The sequence below is a fragment of the Lipotes vexillifer genome, unplaced genomic scaffold (genome assembly GCF_000442215.2).
Source record: "Lipotes vexillifer unplaced genomic scaffold, Lipotes_vexillifer_v1.1 scaffold637, whole genome shotgun sequence".
In the NCBI taxonomy this organism is placed as follows: Eukaryota; Metazoa; Chordata; class Mammalia; order Artiodactyla; family Lipotidae; genus Lipotes; species Lipotes vexillifer.
The window spans coordinates 12,255-36,211 of NW_006795830.1; the positions used below are offsets into that span (position 1 = coordinate 12,255).

The following is a 23,957-nucleotide window of genomic DNA, read 5'->3' on the forward strand; positions in this document are numbered from 1 at the left end:
CACTCTTTCATAGGGGTGCACACATGCACACACATGTGCATCTACATGTTTTTATATATACAATCTTATACACACCAATATAGATTTACACTGATGTACATAGAGCTATACAGCTTCTCAAGTGGTTGTATGTGCACACAGAACTACCTTGATGCAGACACACCCAGGTATACACAGAAACACAAATATAGAAACACAGTTAAAAGCGTAGGTGGCTGAGGGGCTGCAGTAGAGGCTCTGCCTATGGAGGAAGGAGGAACATAAGCTGGGTGCTTGGCGAATCTTGCTCCCCCACCTCCTCTGTCAGTGAAATGGAGCTGCTTGGCAAACTGGCATGCAGGCTACTGCCCACTTCCCTTAGGAGCCCCATCGGGTGAGCAGTGCCTATGTTCAATGTGCTCGGTTCACACTCATTGGCTGGTCACTGGTGTCTTTCTGCAGAGATGCTCCAGGTGCTGTAGGATGAGGTCTGATGCCTGGCACATAAGCAGAACCTGATGGAGCACCCCCCTTTTGTAAAGGGGAGGAGAGACAGGGGAGGACCTCAGCTGACAGAGTTATGAGGACAAGAAGAAGGAAGAGCAAGTGGGGTGGCTCCACCACTCACTGGATGCATGTCCTCAAGCGTGGTACATAAATTCCATTTTTTCCCCCTCAGAACACTGGGGACAATGTACTTTGCCTTCCCTGGCTCACAGGACTCCTGTGAGGGTTCAACAATGGGATGTGTGGGTAAGCTCATTGACACTTACTATGCACTTGACAAACAGAAAGAATCAGTATACTGATTCACAACAGCTATTCTAGATCAGATGGTGAACTTTCCAAACCCTAGTCTTCATTCACCAAGTGCTTGCACTGTGTCTAGTGATCAACTCAGCATGTGACCTAGACAGATGTATTGAGTCCCCATTGTCAAGCATTCTGAAGCAGAAATATACACAAGAGAAGTTCCAATCCCTCCAAAGATGCTGCCTCAATCTGAGTAATCTCCAACCCAACATCATTCACCCTCTGCGAGCTCCTGCTGGGAACATGCTCTCTCATTTACCCTGACATTTCACTCAGCACCCCTACCCACCCACCCACATTCCATTCCCAACCCTGCACCACAACACCACACTCAAAATACAACAGAAAAAATAGTGGGGGAGGGCTTCCCTGGTGGCGCAGTGGTTGAGAGTCCGCCTGCCGATGCAGGGGACACGGGTTCGTGCCCCGGTCCGGGAAGATCCCACATGCCGCGGAGCGCCTGGGCCCGTGAGCCATGGCCGCTGAGGCTGCGCGTCCGGGGCCTGTGCTCCACAATGGGAGAGGCCACAACAGTGAGAGGCCCGCATACCGCAAGAAAAAAACAAAAATAGTGGGGGGAAGGCACTTTCAAAATCCCCCAAGTTCCCCAAAGCCAGCCACCTGCATTTGCAAGAGATGGCTAGCCCTTCCCCAACCCAGTCTGGCTTTCTCCTGTAAAACCCTAAGCAGAGGGTGAGCAAGGACCATAATCCCTAGGAGGAGAAAAAAAAAAAAAACAGAAGAAAAAAGTAATGAAAAAGAAAACTCAACACTTTAGTGGGACAGAAAAGCCCCCAGAAATGTTTTTGTGTACAGGGCTTGGATCCTTTCTGTCCCCTAGTCTGGCTCCTCTCTGTCTTCTAAACATTTCCATTTCCAGGGGGCTTTCCTGTGCTTATTAGATGTTAGAAGGCTTTGAAAACGTGATAGTATTCAGAAGAAAAGGGAAATCAATGTGCTATTTACCTCCAACTCCGCCTCAATCCCTTTACTTCCAGCCAGAACACAACCTTTCCAACTACTCCCCACCTCATGTTTGTAAAGAGAAAGGCGGAACTGATTCAACTGCCCAAATAACCACAAAGTAAAACGAGAAAAGAAAAGAAGGTAAAACGGAACCAAAAGGAACTATGAAAGGAGCATAGTGTCACCCTGGGACACTGTGGAACTAATACATATGGTACACCCAGTAAACAATGTTGAACACCACAAAGGCAAGAGGGAAGAGGAGCCGGGAGCACCAGTCGACCTTAGGGATGTAGTCAGGGTGAAAGAGCTTGGAAGAGAACCCTTTACTGAAGGAGCACCCAGGGCTTGGGGGGGAACTGTCATCCGACTCCGAGTTAGTGTTCTTGTCTGGATCAAAGCCCATAACATTACCATAGAGGCTCCAGGTACTGCCAACATTATACTTGAGTTGCTTCTCAAGGTCAAGGTAGCCACTCTCAACTCTGACGTCATCAGGCAAGCTACGAATGTCATGAAGGGTGCTATGGATCTCATCAAGGGTGTTATGGATCTCCTCAAGGTTGTAGTTTGCTTCTTGCACACACCTCTGGCCGTGGACAAGCAGATGCTTCCTACTGGGGCCATGGTCTTGGCTCTCATCGGAGTTGGAGCTCTCTTCAGGATCTTCTGGGTCACAGGTCTCAGCACGGCCATGGGCCTCTGCACAGTTGCGGATTTCAGTAGGAATAGCACTGTCATCAATATCAATATCATTAATGCGAATGCCATAGCTGGGCACGGCCTGCTCTGAGGTAGATGGGAGGTCACTCAGGCTTTCTGCAGTGGCCAGCCAGGACTGGTCCGAGAGAGAAGACAGTGAGCTGAGGCTTTCTGAGGAGGCCAGAGGTGCCTGCCCTGAGATGGAGGCTAGAGAGCCGAGGCTTTCTGGGCTTGCTAGGCCAGCCCACACCCGTCTGGAGGGAGGAGAGCCATTTTCATCTTCTATGGGCAACTGGTCATCCTTTAAGGAGACAGTGGATAGACTCATGAGGTCGAATGCTGCATGTACAATCACTTTCAGGGAGCGTGGGGGGGGGACTTTCCTCATGAGCACTTGTAACATGACTGATGGGCTCTTCCACTGAGAAAGCCACCTCTTCTTCCTGGGGTCTCTTGTGCGCAAGGTGCTGAGGAACAGGACCGAGAGGCTGTTAGCATGCAAGGGAAGTTCATGGCTCTTGCTGCCTCTCTGGGGCAGCTGCTCCCTCTGGAGTGCTGTGTAGTGGACAGAGGCAAGACCTCCTCAGGCAGGTGGGGGTAAGTTCCCTGTAAAGGAGGGACATTAATGTATTGCCAGCAGCAAAAGGCTCAGCATGGCTTTCGGAGTCAAAAGAGCAAAGGAAGGAGGGTTAGGTCAGCCTCTCTGGTGTCTCTTCCTTTCAGCTTCCCTGTGTTCCCTTTCCCTCTGGCTCCATTGCCTGCCCCTGGAGGCATGCTAAGTAGACTGGATTTGAAGCCCAAAGGTCTCGGGAAATCTATAGCTCTGCCACTTATGACCTTGGACAATGACTCAACCTATAAAGGAGTGATGATAAATTGTTCTACTTCTTTCTTATCTGGAGTGAGTGTGTGTGTGTGTGTGTGTGTGCGTGTGCGTGTGCATGTGTGTGTGTGCGTGTGCGTGCGTGTGTGTGTGCGTGTGTGTTGTATGAGGATTAAAGGAGCTAAGAAATTTGAAAGGGTCAAGTGCTAATCTTAGGTTTAAGAAGTGCTCAAGGAAAGCAGATTGTCAGTCAAAAAGCCAAACCTGCATCGCCTCTTGGTAGCGGTAGCGGGCCATGACTCTTTGGGCTCTTCTGAGTTGCCTCTGAGAGCGCTGAGGTCCTCTTCGGCTGTAGAAAACATAGTTGATGTAGACATATTCTAGCAAGGACAGGAACACAAAGAAGAAGCATACGACCATATAGATGTCAATGGCCTTGATACAGGAAAATTGGGGGAGTTTATTCCGCAGATGTGAGTTGATGGCATTCAGGATGAGCATTGAAGTCAAACCTATAAACAACATAGCACAGGGTTAGTCCCCTCAGGTGGCTGAAGTTCTTGGCAAGCCAACAGGCCCACACCCCACTGGAAGGGAGCAAAGGCCATCTCTGAGATTGAGCGGGCCCTCAGCAAAAGGCCTTCAGCTTACCAGGCTTAGGGCCCTGGCTCAATTGCTGTCTTTGCTTCTCCTCCCCCATCTTTACACCCATCATGTACTTCAATAGTTTAGTGATTTCCCATTGCTCTTAGGATCAAGTCAAAAATCTCCAGCCATGGTTTCATAGTGATTTACACATCCAGCCCCGTTTTGCCCTATGACGGTCCTTTCCCCCTTTGCCTGCTAGTATGTAAGCTTTCCTGTAGTCCATCCCTCAGAAAGTTTTGTGACCCCTAAAATATTACATAAATATAAAGGTTTAGCTTAGCGTGTGCTTCTAAAGAAGGGGGCTGAAAAGTCTGCCCCAAAGATGGTGAAGGAGAAAAGCAGACCAGGGTCTGGGATACACAGGCATTCTGCAGAGTGGGACCAAATAAATTTGGAGCTGATCTCTTTAGGCCCCTCCTTAGTACTGCTCAAAAGCCTCTGATGCTCCCCATTGCTTATACATGAAGTTCCAGCTGCTTAAAATGGAATTTCAAGTTCTTCCCAAGTCAGCCCAAGCTGTCTTTCTGCCACTCTCCCCACTTCCCCAGCTTGTGCTCCAGGCAGCCTCCTGGAAGTCCTCAAAACCCAGTTTGAGCAATACTTTCTTGGTGCAGTTTTAGCCAATAAGACCTGTGTCATTACCTGGGTCATTTCCTCCTCTGGACTCTGATAGCATTTGTCTCAGCATTCCATTAGACACTTGCCAGGAGCAGCTCATCTAGAAGCCCTCTGCTGCCTAATTGGGCATTTTGATTTATGTTGCTTAATCAATGTTTATTGTGTTGCATTTCTGATCTAAATTTGTGACTTGTCCATTCATTTATGTATCCAGCAAATAATGAATTCTGGTACTTTGGACCCAACATACCAAGATCCCAACCCTGATGTTTTTTTCACATCTGTCTCCAATGTTGGTCTCTCTGCTGTGGATTGGCTGGGCACCTGTAGCGTGCCTGTTAGGTCCCATCTTGTTTCCTTGCCTGTGCAGTCACACACTGTTCCTTACTTTCAACTTTTTTCTGAGCAAGACAACCCAAGTTCCTTCCTGGGATGGGAACAGGACCTACCTACTGTCACCCTGGGTGCAGAGGATTCATAGTTCATCCAAAATGATATCCAGGAAACAACAGTGGTGAGGACGGTAGGCCAATAGATCTGCACAAGGTAGCTGGTGACTTCCCTCTTGACCAGGAAACTCACTATCAGGCGCACATAGGAACCTGGCAGGTAGACATACTGGTATTAGGGTGGTAGGGCTGAGGGGATTTTCAGAGTAAAGTACACGATGGTGGAGGGGAAATCAATGGCCAGTTCAGCCTCTAATATTACAGTCTGGGCAGTATGTAGACCTGACCCCATTTGCTGCCTTAAGGCCAGTGACGATGGCATGTGTCAGCAGGCCCATATGGCGTAGCAAGTCTGCTATCTCTTCCTTCCTTCCTCACTTTCTCCATGTCAACTGAAGTTGAAATGGGAAAGACATGAGATATTTCAAAGCTACAACAGATGGAAGGGGAGAGGCTGGCCCTGGAAGGAGGCCTGTGGAGTGTCAAACCTGGCCAACTGCTTCCACACACATTTCCTCATTGGCAGAGGGTAAAGCCATTGGGATTTTATGAAGGGGGCTTTGGAAGGTGTCCAGAACAAGAAGGGAATAGGAAAGAAGGAAGAAGAGAGTCTAGAGGTCAAAGGCAGAGGTCACCAGGAGTTTCCTAGGGTACAAAAGAGACAGGAGATAGGAGAGAAGGAAGGGGTCAGACCCACCTGTGTAGAAAAACACCTCTTTGCTAGTCATCGTCTTTCCCAGGAAACTGAACTGAGGGATGTGCAGCTTCTCAGTACCCTGGATGGCATTCCCATTGCCTTCCCAGTATAATAGGATGTCTTCAACTGTGTAGCCATCTAGGAGGGGGAAGGAAACAGAGTTAATCTCAGAAAGCAGGCATAGGCAGATTTCACACCAGAGGAGCTTGTGAAAACCAAAGGGTAGTTGGAACCTGCAACATTGGGGTACCTTTGCGTTTTGTGGGTCTGAGCATAAGGAAGGGGGTCACATGGAAAGAGAACTCTCTCAGTTTGAAGTTTCTTATCCAGGAAGGAAAGCACAGCAAAGAGATATGCTCCTACCCACTAGCTTGTGCACAATTTTCCCATAGCTAGGCACATTTCCCTATGGGACTCTTTATAGCCTAAAGGCCACCTTCTCCCTGATACCATATGTATATATACCCCTCTCTGTCTGTCTCTCTGTCTTTCTGTCTCATCTGTCTATCTATCTATCTATCTATCTATCCATCACCTATCTATCTGGGAGAGAGAGAAATGGGGGAGGGAGGGAGTAGGGGAGATATGCAGGCCCTCTCACTGTCAAGTTTGCCTTTGGCTTCGTCACGGCCCCAACCCCGGGTAGGGAAAAAGGGGCCTTGGGAGACATACGTACAGCTCTCCACCTCCAGCTTGCAGGTCTGCTTGTCCAGAGGGAATTTTTGCAGATTCATGGAACAAGCTGCTGTGGTGGTGAGCCTGCAAAGGAAAAGCAAAAGGAAGAGAAAAGTGAGTCAAGCCCAGGCAAGTAACTGTTCCTGAGAAAACTGAAAGGGTGGGGTGGGGAGAGGCACCCCAAGGACTGACCCACCTAACACCTTCCCACACTGGCCACATTAGAGCTGGGTCCTCCTTCCCTCCCTTTCTTCTTTCCTTCTTTCTCCTCCCCCCCCCGCCCCCCCCCACACGCTTCCTTCCCTCCTAGAGGAAAGATGAGTTGCAGTTGTGTAAGGAGGAGAGAGGGAATTTGTATGTGACAAAGACACCCAAAAGTCTGGTAGGACTTACACAGATGAAAACAGATACATGGCATGTCAGGAAACCTCAGGGTGTCAGAATGGGAAGGGTCTTTGAGGAAACTGAATGCAGAGACAGAAAGAGGACTTTCTCGCTGAAGGAGCAGCAAAGCTGTCAGGAGGAAACCGCTACACTGAAGCAGCTGAAACACCAGATCTGATGTGGAGTGCCTGTGTGTGGTGTGCGGGTACCGATGTGGGCAGTGGCCCCGGCCTACCTTTGGCCATGGGAGCTGCTCTGGCAGCAATCCCATCTCTGTGTATTGCTTATGAGGGTACTGGGGCTTAGCAAAATGCCAGTGGGTGTAAATGGATAGGAGGGATTAATATATCTGAGGTGAGCTATGGAATGGGGCTTCAAGTTGTCATGTGGTAGGTCCAAGAGAGGAATCTGAGGAGGGATCTTGGAAGACCTGTGGAAGTGGGAGAAGTGAACAACGGGGAAGAGGATAATTAGAAAAGTTCTTTGCAGCCCCACCTGGGAAGCTCTGGCCCCTTCCTTGTCCTGCCTTTCCCAGTTGCTGATACCACCCTTGTCCCTTTCAACTCTTGAAGTGATTTCCATTTTGTACAGTGGGTAGTGTGTGTGTGTGTGTGTGTGTGTGTGTGTGTGTGTGTGTTTCTCTCCCTTCTGTGAATTCTACATGAACATTAATCAGCTGAGGCCCCCTTTGTGACCAGTGACCTGTTCCCTGTAAGCTTTGTTGTTCTCTGACTCCAGTGTCTGGGTCCATAGGAAAGTGGATGGAGAAAGAAGGGAAACAAAGGGATTCAGCAAGAGAACCCCAGAGAAAGAGCTGTACCCTAGTAGCTCCCTCTTGGAGACATTTTCCGACCTAAATTTATGTCTCATGCTTGTCTTAAGAGACGGTTTGTAAGAGATGAGGCTGTGCGGAGGGCTTTGGTGACTGTCTGCTATGCTATAAATAGGCAAGTGAGGAGCTCCAGTGTGCACACATTCTGTTTGTACAAAGCCATAGGCAATATACGCACACTGCGCACCCTTGGGTCCCCTGCATGTTGCATATATGATCAATGGCAGAGACTAGTCCCCCTCCTTCACTGCATGGGAGAGAAAAGACACAAAGAAATAACAGAATATACATTCAATGCTAAGGCAAAGGGAGAGCTCTTCCAGTTGAGAGTATCAAAGATGATTTCTTGACAAAGAGGGCATTTGAATTAGGGACTGAAGGATAGGAAAGCTTCAGACTCGTGGAAAGAGGAACTGGTCATTCCAGACAGAAGCAACAGCATAAGGCAAGGTGTGGGGACAGGACAGCCAAGGATGGCTGTGGGAAACTCTGAAGGTTCCACTTTGACTACTGAGTGAGGGGGGCAGTGAAAGAGAAATTTGGAAAGCAGTGGGCTCCTCTGTGTGTCCCTTGGAGTGTGTTCATGGGATAATTAGTGGGAAGAAGGTAGGCTGTCACGGTGATCCCCAGGTCCCTGGGGGAACTCACCGGATGCCATACCGCACCGTTCCATCTGGCTGAAGCTGAAACACGCGATTTTCTACAGTCACATCATGCACAAAAGCATCCTTGCTATTTAGAAAGTAGCAGTCAGGGACCCACAACTTCTCAAGCATCTGATAGTCCAGGGTCAGGTTCAGATTGGTCTCATAGTATGCTAAACGTGGATCTTTCCAGGTCTGATGAAAAAACATTGTAATAGTATAGTCCTGAGGAAAGAAAGGTAAATCCTAGTTGTAAGTGAGGTTGCCCAGCTTTCTGTCCTCAGTGTTTGTGTGTATGCAGGTGTATGAAATACATCCTAAATATAGATGCATAACGAAACATATGTAAGAGTGTTCAATGTTACGAATAATAAAACGAGCCCCATAAAATTAAAATTCAGGTTAAGAAATAGAACGTTCCCAATAACTATCAATCTTCAACTTGTCTCTTGCAGAACATATTTCCCACACCTCCCAGCAGTAACCATTATCTTAGATTTTAATGATAATAATCCCTTGCTTTTTCTATTTTTTCTCTATGTTTTCCTAAGTTTTATTGTCTATGTATTTCTAAGAAACATATTGCTTAGTTGGACTTATTTAAAAATTTTTTCTGAATGGAATCACACTCTATGTATTCATAAGTTGCTTCTTTCACTCAACATTATGTTTGTGTGCTTGCTCAGGTCGATGTGTGTAATTAAAATTTGTTCACTTGCATTGCTGGATACTATTCCCTTATATGAATATACTGTGTGTATTATTATGTGATGACACCATACACATCAAAATCGCAATGAAATAAAAACTATAAAGCAAAAGTTCCAGTTTATACCTCTATAAAGTGCAGATAAGAGAGTTCCCAATGCTCCTGCCTTGCCAACATTGGTACTGTCTGACTTTTGACTTTTTGCTAGTCTGGTGGATATGTAATGGGTTCTCACTGTGGTCTTATTTTGCATTTCACTGATTAATAATAAAGTCAAGCATCTTTTCATAAGTTTATCTGCTACTTGGTTTTCTTCACAAAAGTGAAGTTCTTGTTTAAATTTTCTGATCATTTTTCTAATGCTTTAAAAATATTCTTCTCACTCTCACCCTGTGAGAGTGATATGGACTTATATACACTACCAAATGTAAAATAGCTAGCTAGTGGGAAGCAGCCTTATAGCCTAGGGAGATCAGCTCTGTGCTCTGTGACCACCTAGAGGGGTGGGATAGGGAGGGTGGGAGGGAGGGAGATGCAAGAGGGAAGAGATATGGGGATATATGTATATGTATAACTGATTCACTTTGTTATAAAGCAGAAACTAACACACCATTGTAAAGCAGTTACACTCCAATAAAGATGTTAAAAAAATAAAAATATTCTTATTAATTCACAGGAATTATGTGTGTTTTCAATACCAGTCCTTTGTGTTGCAAATATTTTAGTCCAATCTGAACTATCCTTTCAAACTTGTCATACTCACTTTGCTTTTTTATTTTGCAAAACAGAAGTGCCAGAGAGAATATTAATATAGTTTGGTTACCAGTATTTATTTTTATAGTTTGTGTTTTCTGTGTCTTTTTAAAAAAGTCCTTACCTATCTCAAAGACACTAAAAGAATATCCTATATTATATTTTAAAAACATCATAAGCCTTTCACTTTAGTGTCTGTAATACATCTGGATTTATTTATTTTTAATTTCAGGTGGCTGTAGTTTCGAAAACCTACTGTGTTCCTCCATGTGGCCTCTGCTGCAGGTCAGAACAACAGGCTTATGACCCTGCTCCTTGTCTTATGGCTGGAGCTGACACACTTACCATAGTCATTTCTGAGATCTGTTCAATACTGGAGACATAGATAGATACTCCCACTGGCACAGGGGCACCTACAATACAGGAAGACACTATTACATGCAGGGTAGGAAAAAGGGTAAAACATGGACTCAGGAGCCAGACTGCCTGAAGTTTGAACCCCATTTTGGCACTTACTAGCTATGTGACCTTGAGTAAGCTACCTAACCTCTCTGAGCTTAGTTTCCTCATGAGTAAAATGGGGATAATGATAGCACTTATCTCATAGTTAATGCAAGCCAAGCACTTAGAGTAGGGCCTGGCTCACAATATGCTGAAAAGAAAGAGTCAGGCCAAAATGAAGAAAAAAATAAGGGAATGAAGCATTCTTTCTCTAAACGTTTTCTTGATAAAAAACTTAAGAGAAGTGAGCCCCAAAACAAGATTTGTGGTGTGCATGAGCATATTTGTGTGAGTTCATGTGAATGTGTCCATGTGTGAACGAATGTGTGTTTTTGTGTGAATGAATGCGTGAGCTGTGTGCATGAGTGTATGTGAGCATGTTCACATACCTGAGTAAATCTGTGCATGTATTCATGTGCAGGTGAATGTGTCAGTGTGCACATGAGTGTGTGTGAGCATGTCTGTGTGTGAGAGAAGGCATGAGCATGTTTGTATGCTTGAGTGTGTTGTGTGGGAGTGAATTATGAGTTAATGTGTTTGTGTGATCATGTATGAGAGAATGTGTGACTGTGTGAGTGTATGTGAGCTTGTTAATGTGCAAGGGAATGTGTGAACATGGGTGTGTTTGTAACCTTGTTTGTATGTGTGTGATTGAATTTGTGAGTGTTTTCATGTATGTGAGCATGTTTCTGTATAAGTGAAGGTGTGAGCACATTTCTGGGTGAATGAATGTGTCAGCATGTGTGTGTATTTGAGTGTATTGTGTGGGAGTGAATATGTAGGTTATTTGCGTGAGGCTGTTCACTTGTTAGTGTATTTGTGAGCATGTCCATGTGTGAGTGAATGCATGATTATGTTTGTGTGTGTAAAGTTGTGTTTGGGAATGTAAGTGAACTTATGGGTGTATGTATGTGTGAGTGAGCAAGTTCATTGTGTGAATATATGAATGTATTTGTGTGTGTGACCTTGTTCACATGCAAGTGATAAGTGTGATAAATGATTACACTTGTACACTCACAACCATCACACTTATAACTGTGAGTGTGTAAGTGTGGGTGTATGTAAGCATGTTTATGTGCTTGAGAAAATCTGTGAACTTGTCCATGTGAGTGTGGCTGAATGTGTGAGTGTGTTTGTGTGTGAGTGAGTGTGTGACCATGCTGATGTGCAAGTGAACCCATGAGCATATCCATATGTGTTAGCATGTCACTATACAGGTATGAGTGAATGTGTGAGCATGTTCAGGTGCGTGTGTTTCTGAGTTGGTAAATATGTAGACATGTTTGTATGTGTGTGCATGTGTGAGTGAACATGTGGGTATGTTCACGTGTGTGAATGACAAAGCATGTGTGAGTGTGTGTGTCTATTTGTGTGCGTGAATTTTTGTTTGTATATCTGAGGATGTTTGTGTGCAAGTATAAGTGAATGCATGAGCATGAGCATGTGGATGTATGTGGGTGTGTTTGGATGAATTTGTGAGTGTGTTTGTGTATGTGAGCACGTTTGTGTGAGAATGAATGTATGAACACGTTCATGCGTGTATGCAAATGTGTGAGCATGTGTGTTAGTGTATGTGAGGGTGTATATGTGTGTGAGTGAATTTGTGTGTTCATGTGAGTGAGTACATGGGTGAGGGTGTTTGTGTGTGTTAATATGTAACTGTGATTGAATTTGTGCATGTACATGTGCATGCGTGCGTGTGTGCGTGTGCGTGTGTGTGTGTGTGTGTGTGTGTGTGTGTGTGTGTCTGCTTCTGCCTCCTGGCTTTCTTTTTCAGGACTAGGTGTTAGTGCTGCCCATTCAAATGTGATAATGGATGTGCAAATATGTACTAGACTATAAAGTACTGTGGAAAAATACATTTTAATTGTTTCCTCATTGACTCAAAACTCTTCACCGGTCCTCACAGCTAAGCCATTATTCTATGTGTATTACATCACATTGCTGTTATGGAAACACGTGTGACGCTTCCAATTCAGCCTGCTGGCTTCACTGCAGGCTGGCTGCCTAGAAGCTGAGCTGCAAAGTGCTATTGGGAATCCACGTATGAATGGCAGCTGAGAAGTAAATGGGCCTCTTTGTGAAGGCATAGCATTCACAGCTATTGTAAATGATCGCTATGTAGTGACAGGGGTTTCTAGAAAGGCAGTTTTTTTTTTATTACAGCCTTTCAGGCTCCCCCCATGTGTTTAGATGAGGACGGAGGCTGTGTTATGCAGGCAACAAGCCCCAGAAGGGCCAGGCAGTCATCCCCTCAACTACCTCACTCTAGTGTCAAACTTATAATCCTATAGACTATTCTGTGTCATTCAGGCAATCCAATCACTTACAGCAGAATCCTGGGGACCAGGGCTCAGCTTTGTCCAAGACTCCCAGTTGAAGAGGCAAGTGGGAACTGAAGTGCAGTCCACATTCCCCTCACCAAGGCATGAGTCTTGGCCCAGGATTGTGGCCTGGAGGAAGGAGACCTGGGATCTTTTTCTAATTTATCCACCTAAATTAGGAGGGAATACCTTATGTGCTAGTAGTGGTCAGAACAAGAGCTTAGCTAAGATATCCCACATCCTTACAAGGATAACAGAGGGGAACAAGATGCTTCCACGTAAGGTATCTAAATGCTATCTCGGGGGTGATGGCCTCTGTCTCATATCCCATCACTGTCCTTCCTGATGGACTCAGGAAGGCAGAAAACGTGGGAAGGGGTAATCACTTCCCTCCCTCTTGGAAACTCTGCTACCCAAGTCTACTTCCTCCCTCGCATCCATCAGAGTACCAGAGGAAGAGGAGGTAAATGAAGGAATGATGAAGATGTCCCATTTATTCCTTCACTCCACACCTATGTCATACCAGGTGATGGGCTATAAGCAAAGGCCTTAGGGACCTGCCTTCTGCAGCGCGTGCTCAGAAAGAAGCAGCTTTGTTAACTTTCCCTGGGCCCTCCTCCTCCTCTTCATCCTCCTCTTCTCAAGGAAGGAATGTCTCCCATTTGAACCTATAACCACAATTAGGTCATGTCTCTGCATGTGGGGGGCGTGTGTACCTGCGTGTTAAGCTCTGAAACTCTACCTCACTTCAGACACAGAGGGAAATTTGACTCTGTGTCTAGTGGGAGTCATGGGTTCTACCCCAACTCTAAACCCCCTGGCCCAGTTCTCCAATTGACTGCCTCCCCCAACCCAATAAAACAGCCCCAGACTTAGAGCCTGTAGTTCCTCCTTCTGTCTAAATGCTAGAAGGTCCTGCATTGTCCTTGCTCTCCCACCTTCATCTCCTGTTTGGCCAAACTGGGGACCCAGATATTCCCATACTCCCCAAGTCTGCATGCCCATAAAGCTTAGGTAACCCAGGAGGTTAGGCATCAGGTGTAAACAAATCCAACTTAGCTCAAAAAATGGTGGTGAGGTGCCTTGGAGATACCATGGGCCAGCCACACCTGACAATCCCCAGAGGGTGGTCCTTGCCCCAGTTCTGTCCCCATAGCCCCGGATGCCTGCAGAGATGGCAACCTGAAGCAGTGGGGAGAACGTGCTTGATATGCTTGAATGGCTGTTGGTTAGCCTTTGCTGAGAAACAGGAAAACAATGAATGGAGATGTAACAGCTACACCCTTGACACCCACTGTTGCTTGGTGCAACTGGTCCAAAACCAGTGTCATGCAATGGAGTGCTGGCTGTGCCCTAACACCTGAATTTCTATAATGAAAGAACTTACCTTCTGCCCTCTCCACTCCAGCCTCCCACTCTCCAGTGCACACTCACCTTGGATCCAGGGACAGCACGGCCTTCTGCCCTCACACTCGGAGGAAGCAAAGCAGCCAATGGGATACCAGTCAAATGTCCCACCTCCAAACCTTAGGGCATAGGGTGATCAACTTGGTTTTCAACAGGGCTCCCTAAGCAAATCACAGAGCCCCCAGGGGTCTAGCACAAAGGCAAGTGCTAACAGCTGAGTGCCCTTTAGGGTGGAGGCTTTGTGTATTCAGAAGACCTCTATTCATAGGTACAAATGTGAATATTAGCATTTATTAACCCTTTAGGTTGGGTGCCTGGTTCTACCACCTGCAGGAAGGAGAGTGCTTTCTCTGACTTATAGCCGCCCTACTTCTTAGCTTTCTCTGTTTCCTCTGAACCAAGATGTGACTGATGTCTATTTAATGCACCCTTCCTCTTCTCTGTCCTTGGTCTGGGTTTCTTGGGTGTCCCCTCAGCCAGAGAATGCTATTCCTGTGCTGTGGGGTCAGGGAAGGTTGCCTTTTACTTTAACGCTGTGTGATGGAAGCCAGTCACCCTTTCCAAAGCCAGGGGTTGGGGGAGGTGAGGCTAGGCAGAAATAAGAGGAGAAATTGATATATTGGCTTCCTGGAGGTTTGTATTTCAGTTTCCTTGTCATTTCTCACCTTTGTGTTTAAGATCTGAGTGCTAGGCTAAGGAGTTTAGATTTTATTTTGCAGTTAAATAAAGCCATCAAAAGTTCCTGAGGTGGTTAGGTGGGATTAATAAAGATCACGCTGACTGCAGTGTGTTGAATAAACTGAACTTGGTAGAAGCTGAAGGCTTGGGGAGGGGGAGCAGAAGCAGAAGTGCCTGGGACCCAGGAGGGTGAAGTAAACTAGGCAGAGAAGTCCATGCCCTTAGTTTTAAGCCAGCTGAATGGGGTAAGTGCCCAGGGTGCAAAGAATGTGTTCACGGGTGGAACACGTGTCCTCCCCATAGATGGAGCAGAAAACTCTAGCATGAGAAGCACACCTGGTGTGATTAGTGCTTCTCCAGCCACCCCAGGAAGTGTGCTTCAGGCTCCGTGCCACTGTAAAGGAGTGTGGAAGGGGCAGAGGCCTCCTGCATTAGAAGGCAGAGAAGTGGGAGAAATTCCAGGGGCAGAGTGAAAGGCCTGTGGGTTGGGGGCCTGGGAGTGCTCTGCTACAGGACTCTGCAGGGTCGGGAAGGTGGGGTTTGGAGAGGCACAAGTGTCCAGTCTAGAGGACTGCTCCTGGTCAGCTCACTGGGTGGGGCTGGCTTGTTGTGTCTCAGCTCTAGTATCTGGACGTGTCTTACCTCCAAAATTGGGCCTCAGACGGACATCATATTTCAACAGCACCCTGTCCAAAATCTTGTGAACCATAGCTTCATTTGCACAATTTTTGCTGAAAGAGAAGTCATTGGTAAATATTGGTCATCAGTGAATGCCACACTGCTTCTCAGAAAACAAAGAGCACCCTAAGCATCAACTTGCCAGGGCCTTCCCTCCTGCGCGCATGCAGACATATACAGTCATACATGTACACGTCTCTCCCCGCTCCCCTCCATCCCTGCAGTGAGTCAGCCAGAAGCACAGCAGCGACGCAGACTCCTCTTCCCCACTCCTCCTCCCCAGCTTTTATCCAAAGGGTGGGGCCTAAAGACTGGATTCTTGTTACCAGGCAGAATTAGGGGGATGGGGGGAAACTGTATGGGAAGTGGAGAGAAGAGGGTGTGGGCAGGTGTGAGCCCTCACGTAAATGTATTACTTCAGCCCCCTAAGGAGCCCCACTTTACCATAAGCCTGGATGCAGCTTTCCAGGTTGGTGGGAGTCCTCTTTCCAGGGGCACCTGATTGCCCCAGGAAAGGTCATCTTTCACCCTCAGTACTCCCATGAGCTGATCCCACCAGTCTATGTTCTCTAGTTCAGTCACATTTCCCCTACCTAGGCTAAGGCCAGCATTTTGTTGTCACGTCTGTGTGAATCTTGTTTTTGTACACCTCTAAGACTTGGCATATTACATATGACACAGAGAGACAGCCTTGCTCATGTAGCAGAGTTTTATGACCCTCATCAATCACCATTTTTGATTCTTGGGGTTCAGGGCTGTCCTCAAAAACACACGTATTCTTGGAGCAGGCATCTCTTTGGCTAAGCATGTGCTTCCAGCCTAGACATGTCTTGGGTGAGCACATGCAAATGGACCCAGCACAACCCTGCAGAGAGCTGGCCTTTCCAGAAGTCTCTGATGTGCCCTCCCAATTCACCTAGTCCTTCATGGGGGGCTCTTTTCCCCAAAAGAGGCTTGTGAATGAGAATAGGCCCTGGGCATCACTATGACTGTTAAGAACTTTGATGTATTGACTATGGAATGTCAGCCTCTGCAAATCTCTCTGTCTCTGTCTCTCTCTCTGTCTCTCTCTGTCTCTCTCTGTCTCTCTCTCTGTCTCTCTCTGTCTCTCTCTCTGTCTCTCTCTGTCTCTCTCTCTGTCTCTCTCTCTCTCTCTCTCTCTCTCTCTCTCTCTCGCGCGCGCGCGCGCGCACGTGTGTGTGTGTCCACTAGCGCAGTTTGGTATGTTGGGCTGAGGACATTGCAGAGCTGTCTGCTGGAACCTTGCCCAACTATGCCCCCTTTTCCTAATACATGTTCATTTCTGGTTTGCCATTTACAAAATTATTCTCAATCATCTTTAAAAAAAATCTCATCATCTTTAATGACAAAATTTCAAAGTGTGCACATGAATGATTCCTGAATTAAAGCAACGCATTTCTGCCTGTTTAGGACCACACACACATTATCCATATGCCAGCGCTCAGGATCTGTGGCCACCACAAATACACATTTCCATGTGATCTACATGTAAAGGCTGACTGTTTAACATCTCTTCAGTTATTTGCAGACCCAAACAAACTTGAAATCAAACAGCTAATCTTCAAATGTTTTCACAGGAAGCAAGTACAAAAATGCACCCATCTCAGGCCACAAGGGCATATGCTATACAGCCACCGATCGCACTGTCCAGGCTACGATGAGGTTGAGTCAATAATTTCTATCTGCAGCATCGGACAAGGTCCCTCACTGCTCAACACACGCATTCAGGAACACAGGCACGCACCTCATGGAATAGAAAAAAAATCCGGACTCAAACAGGTGTCTCTACTGTCTATGTTTTGTGAATTTCTCATCACCCTGTACCCCCTTCCCCCAATCCTACAGGTGCCGAAGGACGTGACTGGGAAAAGCTACTAGGGGCCTTGGTCCCTGGGGATGGATGGCAAACCTTGGGGTGAGAGCATCTTTCCCCCCCACCCCCCGGGGCTGCAGTTTGGGCACACGCGGGGCTCTATCAGGTCAGGCGCCGCAGTAACAGGTGGGCTGAAGCACAGCGCCCCCCGCGGCCCCCACTCCCATCCCACCAACCTCCAGGGACCTGTAGGCAGGGCCCGCACGCCAGGGCTCGGCGAGCCCGAGTCCAAGTCTTCCCCAGCCCGCTCCGTCCAAGAGGTCCGAGGCTGCCCATCCTCTCCTGTCACCGCCATGCCCAGCCTGGCGGCTCCCGCTTACCAGTTGAAGAGGTCCAGGACGACATCGGGCACAGCGGAGGAGAGCTCAAAGTGGAACTTCGGGGTGGGGTTGAGGTCGTTGCCCTCCGCAAGCCAGGTTCTGATGAGCAGCAGAAGCACAGCGGCTCGCAGCATCCCACGGATGCCCATGGCTACGGCACTCCGGGGGTCGGAGGGCGCGAGAGACTGCCGTCAGCCGCCGGGGAAAGGGACGGGGTGTGGGCAGTGCGGGGAGAGAGGGAGCTGGGGGGTCGCTAGGAGTCGCCTCTAAGGAGGCAGTAGCGAGAGTATGGGGAGCAGCGAGCGCGGGGTTCGGACCGGAGCCCAGAACCCAGGGGGAGCAGTCCTCCAGTACCTCTGCCCGACGCAGCGCCCTCAGGACGCGCCCAGCAGGTGCGAGGTGCGCTCCGTCTGCGGCCGCTCCAGGCTGCGACTGGGCACCCAGCCTGGCGCCCGGCTGGGTCCGCCCACTCCGACGGTAGCACTGGAAGAACCAATCCGGCAGGTGCCAGGAGCCGCACAAAAAGGCGCGCGCTCTTGCCTCCGCCCGCAGCCAGCGCACCGCCCGCTCCCCGCCCCTTCAGGCCTCTGCAGTCGTCCCCCTGCTAGCAACAGACACAGACAGGGGCGGGGCCGGCCCGGGGGAGGGGGAGGGGAATCGGCTGCAGGGGGGCTGGTCATGCATCCGCACCTAGGGCACCCAGTGGGTCCTGCTCTTTCTCTCTGCAAAAATGCAAAATGTGCGTTTCTTTTGGAAGACCGTGTGCCCAGGAGTTTGTTTTTTGTGGTGAGGGAGTGAGGTTAATTAGACTGCCCTGGCTGAATCTACATTCAGATAGAGCTGGACACATTTGGGTCCCCAGGACAAAGCTCAGGGAACTGGAAGGGTTCACCAACTGGGATCACGCTGAGATGTGACTGTCCCATAGCCAGGGCTGACACCGTGGAAGGGGAAGAAGGCAAAGACCAGTGTTTCAGATGTTCAAGGGAGTTAGTCCCTGGAGAGCAGGCAGCTCTAATGCTCCTGCAGTTTGGGCCCATCATGTGGAAAAGCCTGGAAGTTTAGCTATTCTTTCCACTACCTCAAACACTCTCCTATGAAACAAAAGGATCTCAGAGGATAGGGAAATTCCTCCACCCAATCCCCTCTGCCCTTCCCTTCTCAGATCCTTGACAAATGAAGTTCAGAAAGATGTCCTTCAGAGCACATGGGCCAGATGGGCAATTGATAAATAGATCTCAGTCACGTTCACCAATGCTGAACTTCCTAAGGCATGCCACTGAGAAGGGTTTCAATGAAAATGAATTTTAGGTTCACTCTTGGTTAGCTAAAACATTTACACAAAGATATAGCCCCCTTCTCTTTTCTCTCAGTATTTGGTGAAGTGAGTTGGGACTACTTGTGCTCAGAAAACCTCCAGTTGCCTGGTTGGTTGAGTGTTTCCCACACTTAAGTGTTTAACTCTTTATCCCCACTTTCTTAACCATCTTAGAACCAAACTTTAAAAAAATGTGTCTCATAGTCCCCTGCCTTTTTTAACGAGCAGAACACCCTTGCACCTTCCTTTCCCTTCGCCCCACTATTGCAGCAAATGGTCTCCTTCTCACATGAGTGTAGAAATAAAAGAAGATGGTGGAACCTGCATGTCACTGGCTATTACATACAGGAATGGATCAATAAAACTCATCCCTACTGCTATTAATTCTGCCCCCATTGTCTCTGGTCATCCAGGCATCCGTGTAGAGACAATCCTTGCTTGATAAAAGTGGGAATGGCTATTCCGGGTCATTTTGTCCAACCATCTGGATTGTAATATGGAGAAACTGAGGCCCAGAGAAGGAACAGGGATTGGCCTGAGGTCACATAACAGTAAAGGCCCAAACTAGAATCCTATTTCCAGGTTTGACTACTTCCAGAACATCATGTTTTTTGCTTTGTTTTATTTTGTTTTGTTTTAGTGTGATTCAGTGTCCACTGGAAATTCAGGCAACCGCCAGCAGATGGGAGTAAATTTATTTAGATGAGGATGTTCCCAGTATCCTGGAATCAAATTCCACAGGCAATTGGTCCCTCATTTGTCAGGGGAAAACAAGCCTGAAGCTTGAAGTTTTATTCCTAGGTGCCCTTGTGACTACGAAGATTGCCGAAAAGTTGATGATGAAGAATTCACTTCCAGGCCTTACATCCCAGAGGGTCCTCCCCCACTTCTGCTCTCCCTAGAGGTAATGCTTTGTTGAAATTTCTAACTCACAAGGCAAATAGCCCACAAAACAACAAGAAATACAAAAATGCCACTATAATTTGCATCAATACTTGTTGAGCTTTGGTCTAGTTAATTTATTAGAATATACATAAATATCCAGACTGAATGGGCTTACACCTATGGGACCATGATGTAGGAGAAAGAGCATTGACCTGGAAGTTAGCCCATCTGTGTTCTGGATCCAAGTCTGCCACACGGCAGTGAATGTTCCAGTTTGGCTGGAGTGTAGGTTATGTTTGGAGTAAGACAAGAGGTAAGAGAGGTAAGAGGCAAGAGATTAGGCAGAACCTGGCCTAGTGAGCACCCACACTCAGTGTACAGTAAATAAATGAAGCAAGAGAGTTTTGGACCTAATTGTCCAAACAAAGGAATTTGATTTTTATTTTAGAGTCAACTGTATGCTTTTGAAAGGATTGTTCAAGGGAATGACTCAATTAGAACGGTGCCTTGGAAGAATATCTGGTTACTTTGTGAAGGAGAAACTGGAAGGAAGAGAAACTGAGGACGATGACAGTAGTTAGGAGAGTATTGTTTACTTCTGCTTCTTAAAAAGCTAAAAATAATGAGTCTAATCTATAGATTCAGTGAAATCCCTATCAAACTTCTAATGGCATTTTTCACAGAAATACAAAAAAACAATCCTAAGATTCATACAGAATGATAAAATACCCTGAATAGCTAAAGTAATACCAAGAGAGAAGAACAAAGCTGGAGACATCACAATTCCTGATTTTAAACTTTATTGCAAAGCTATAGTAATCAATCAGTACAGCATGGTACTGGCATAAAAATAGACACATAGAACAATGGAATAGAATTGAGATCCCAGAAGAAAGCCCATGCCTATATGGTCAACTAATATTTGACAAAGGAGCCAAAAAGACTCAATGGGGAAATAAGAGTCTCTTCAATAAATGGTGTTGGAAAAATTGGATTAACCACATGCAGAAAAATTAAATCGGACCCCATCTTATTCTACTCACAAAAATTAACCTGAAATGGACTAAAGACTTAAGTGTAAGACCTTAAACTGTAAAACTACTAGAAGGAAACATAGGGGAAAAGCTCTTTGACATTGGTCTTGGCAACTGTTTTTTTGATATGACATCAAAATTATAAGCAACAAAGGCAAAAATCAACAAGTGGGACTATATCAAACTAAAAAGCTTCTGCATAGCAAAAGAAACATCCAACAAAATCCAAAGGAAGCCTATGGAATGGGAGAAAAAATTTACAAACCACACATCGGATAAGGGGTTAATATCCAAAATATATAAGGAACTCATATAATTCAATAGCAAGAAAACAAACAATCTGACCAAAAATGTGTAGAGGAACTCAATATTTTCCCAAAGAAGACATACAAATGGCCAACAGGCACATGAAAAGATGCTCAGCATCACTAATCATCAGTGAAATGCAAATCAAAACCACAGTGAAATATCACCTCACACCTGTTAGAATGGCCATCTTCAAAAAGACAAGAGGCAACAAGTGTTGACGAGGATGTGGCGAAAAGGGAATCCTTCTCCACGTTGGTGGGAGTGTACATTGGTGCAGCCACTATGGAAAATAGCATGGAGGTTCCTCAAAAAATTAAAAACAGAACTATAATATGATCCAGCAATCTCACTTCTGGGTATATATATGAAGGAAATTAAATCAGGATCTTAAAGAGATATCTGTACTTCAACGTTCATTGAAGCATTGTTCACAACAGCCAAGATATGGAAACAGCCTAAGTGTTCACTGATGGATGGATGAAGAAGATGTGGTACATATACATAATGGAATATTATTCAACCATAAAAATGAACGCAACCCTGTCATTTGCGATGAAATGGATGGAGCTTGAGGGTATTACCCTAAGTGAAATAAGTCAGACAGAGAAAGACAAATATTGTATGTTCTCACTTATATGTGGACTCTAAAAAACCCAAACTCAAACAGAGTAGAATGGTGGTTGCCATAGGCTGAGGGTGGGGAGAAATAGGGAGATATTGGTTAAAAGGTACAAACTTCCAGCTATAAAATGAATAACTTATGGGGATCTAATGTACAGCATAGTGACTATAATTAATTATAATGTATTATAAACTTGGAGAGTAGATCTTGAAAGTTACCACCCTTCCCCCACAAAACAGTAATCTTGTGAGGGGGCTGGAGATGTTAACTAACTTCACTGTGGTAATCATTTCACAATATAAACATGTGTCAAACCCTCATGTTGTACTCCTTAAACTTACATATGTCAATAATATCTCGAAAAAACTGAAAAAAAAAAAAAACCACCCCAAAATAGTGAGGCTAAAATCTAGAAGAAGAAAATAACCCAGAGAGGGAAGTCTGGCACTAGAAGTCATTTTGCCCTGAAGGCATTTGATGAATCATAAGAGAGTTGTGAAACTGAGCTCTGGTTGTGGTGCCCTCTTGAGAAAAGGGGACAAAAGTTGAAGTCCAAGGCCCAAACAAGTGGGAAATTTGATAAGACTTCCTGCCACTTTAAACTGAGACTGAGTAGCTACCCTTTCAGGATAATGGTGAACCAGTAGCAGCCAGCCTTTGCATGGACTTGTAGTCTAGATACCCATCACCTTGATGGTCCCAAGAATCTGAAGCCTCGAATTTGGATTAAAGTAGTGTTGGACAGGTAGTTTCCCCAGGCATTTGTCAGAAACAAATGAAAATACTTTCTATAGGCAGGTACTGTCATCCTAGGCCTGAAATCATTCTTACAAATAATTTTTCAATATGTCAGCACATAGAAGAAACTAGGCATACAAAGAAAAATATGTAATGTGAGTTACAGCCAGCAGAAAAGAATAGATGGCAAAAACAAATTCACAGACATTTCAGACATCAGAATTATGAGACATAGACTATAATAACTAATTTATCATATTTCAAAAAATAAAAGATAAGCTTGGAAATATTTTCAGGTAACAGAAAATGTCATATGGACGATTTGAAAAAGGATCAAATAGAACTAGAGCTAAAAAAATGTAATAATGAAAACTGAGAATTTAATGGATGAATGGGTTTAACAGAAGGCAAAATGCAACTGAAGAGAGAGTTATTGAGTTGGAAGATAGGTCACAATATACTGTCCACAATTCTGCCTGGAGAAACAAATTATGTGGAAAAAAGAAAAAGGTGGATAAGAGACATAAGGAATAGAGTGAGAAGATTTAACATACATTTACTTGATGTCCCAGAAAGAGAGGAGAGAGAAATGGGGAAGAAGATGGCTGAAAATTTGAATCCACAGTTTTAAGAAGCCTGGTGAATCCTACATAGAATAAATAAAAATAATTCTACTCCTAGAGACATCATAGTGAAAGTGCATAAAATCAGAGACAAAGTAAACTATGCTAATGGTTCAAGTTAAAGATGAGGTCCTGGGGCTTCCCTGGTGGCGCAGTGGTTGAGAGTCCGCCTGCCGATGCAGGGGACACGGGTTCGTGCCCCGGTCCGGGAAGATCCCACATGCCACGGAGCGGCTGGGCCCGTGAGCCATGGCCGCTGGGCCTGCGTGTCCGGAGCCTGTGCTCCGCAACGGGGGAGGCCACAACGGTGAGAGGCCCTCGTACTGCAAAAAAAAAAAAAAAGATGAGGTCCTAATCAAGAGCACAAGTAAGAGAGATTGAAACAACAGGATGGGCATTAGACCCTGGCTTGCAAAATGCATTTTACTAAAATTTTCCATGAAAAACAATTTAATAAAAATGTTATCCATTTTATTCCCAATTAACAAAATATACTTGTTAAAAATTGGATTATTTAGAGCAACCTGACATGTAGGAGCTTCACAGTTGTCATGTTTGAAAGGCCATCTTCCTATAAGTATGTATTTCTTGTCTCATGGGCCATGAAAGAGGCAAGCATGCTCCATGGGTCTGAAATGCTGGTTGCAGCTGATTTCTAAGGCTGGAGAAATGTGCTTATATAAGGCTTTCTAAGAGTAAGCAGAATAAAAGTGAATCTTTGTAGAAAGGCTTCCTTTTGCTTACCCTCCCCCAAACTTTCACTCTGTTTCTAAGGAAAAGTATATAAAATAAATAATTCTGTGCTTCCCAGGGCGTCTTATTACATTCCTCAGGCTTGACCATGTGCACTCACTCACTGGTCTGCGTAAGGCTGGACTACAGTTGAATTTCTGTAGGGGTTTATATTTGGAACAAACAGAGCTAAAAATGCAAT

General features: G+C 45.9%; 1 protein-coding gene across 1 annotated transcript; it reads right to left on the bottom strand.

Annotated features, from left to right (window-relative positions):
* Positions 1-1,960: 1,960 nt before the first annotated feature.
* GABRQ (gamma-aminobutyric acid type A receptor subunit theta) lies at positions 1,961-17,643 on the bottom strand. The gene is made up of 9 exons (XM_007467909.1): positions 17,495-17,643; positions 15,245-15,333; positions 10,038-10,105; positions 8,235-8,455; positions 6,372-6,454; positions 5,696-5,833; positions 4,999-5,151; positions 3,552-3,795; positions 1,961-2,783 (listed from the first exon to the last, which is right to left on the bottom strand). The coding sequence occupies exons 1-9, from the start codon at positions 17,641-17,643 to the stop codon at positions 1,961-1,963; spliced, it is 1,968 nt and encodes a 655-aa protein (XP_007467971.1).
* Positions 17,644-23,957: the final 6,314 nt, after the last annotated feature.

Coding starts and splice junctions, on each gene's coding strand:
- GABRQ (XM_007467909.1), bottom strand. CDS start 17,643: ATGGGCATCCGTGGGATGCTGCGAGCCGCTGTGCTTCTGCTGCTCATC. Junction 15,334..17,494: donor GTCCTGGACCTCTTCAACTG/GTAAGCGGGAGC, acceptor CTTCTCTTTCAG/CAAAAATTGTGCAAATGAAG. Junction 10,106..15,244: donor TCTGAGGCCCAATTTTGGAG/GTAAGACACGTC, acceptor CCTGTATTGTAG/GTGCCCCTGTGCCAGTGGGA.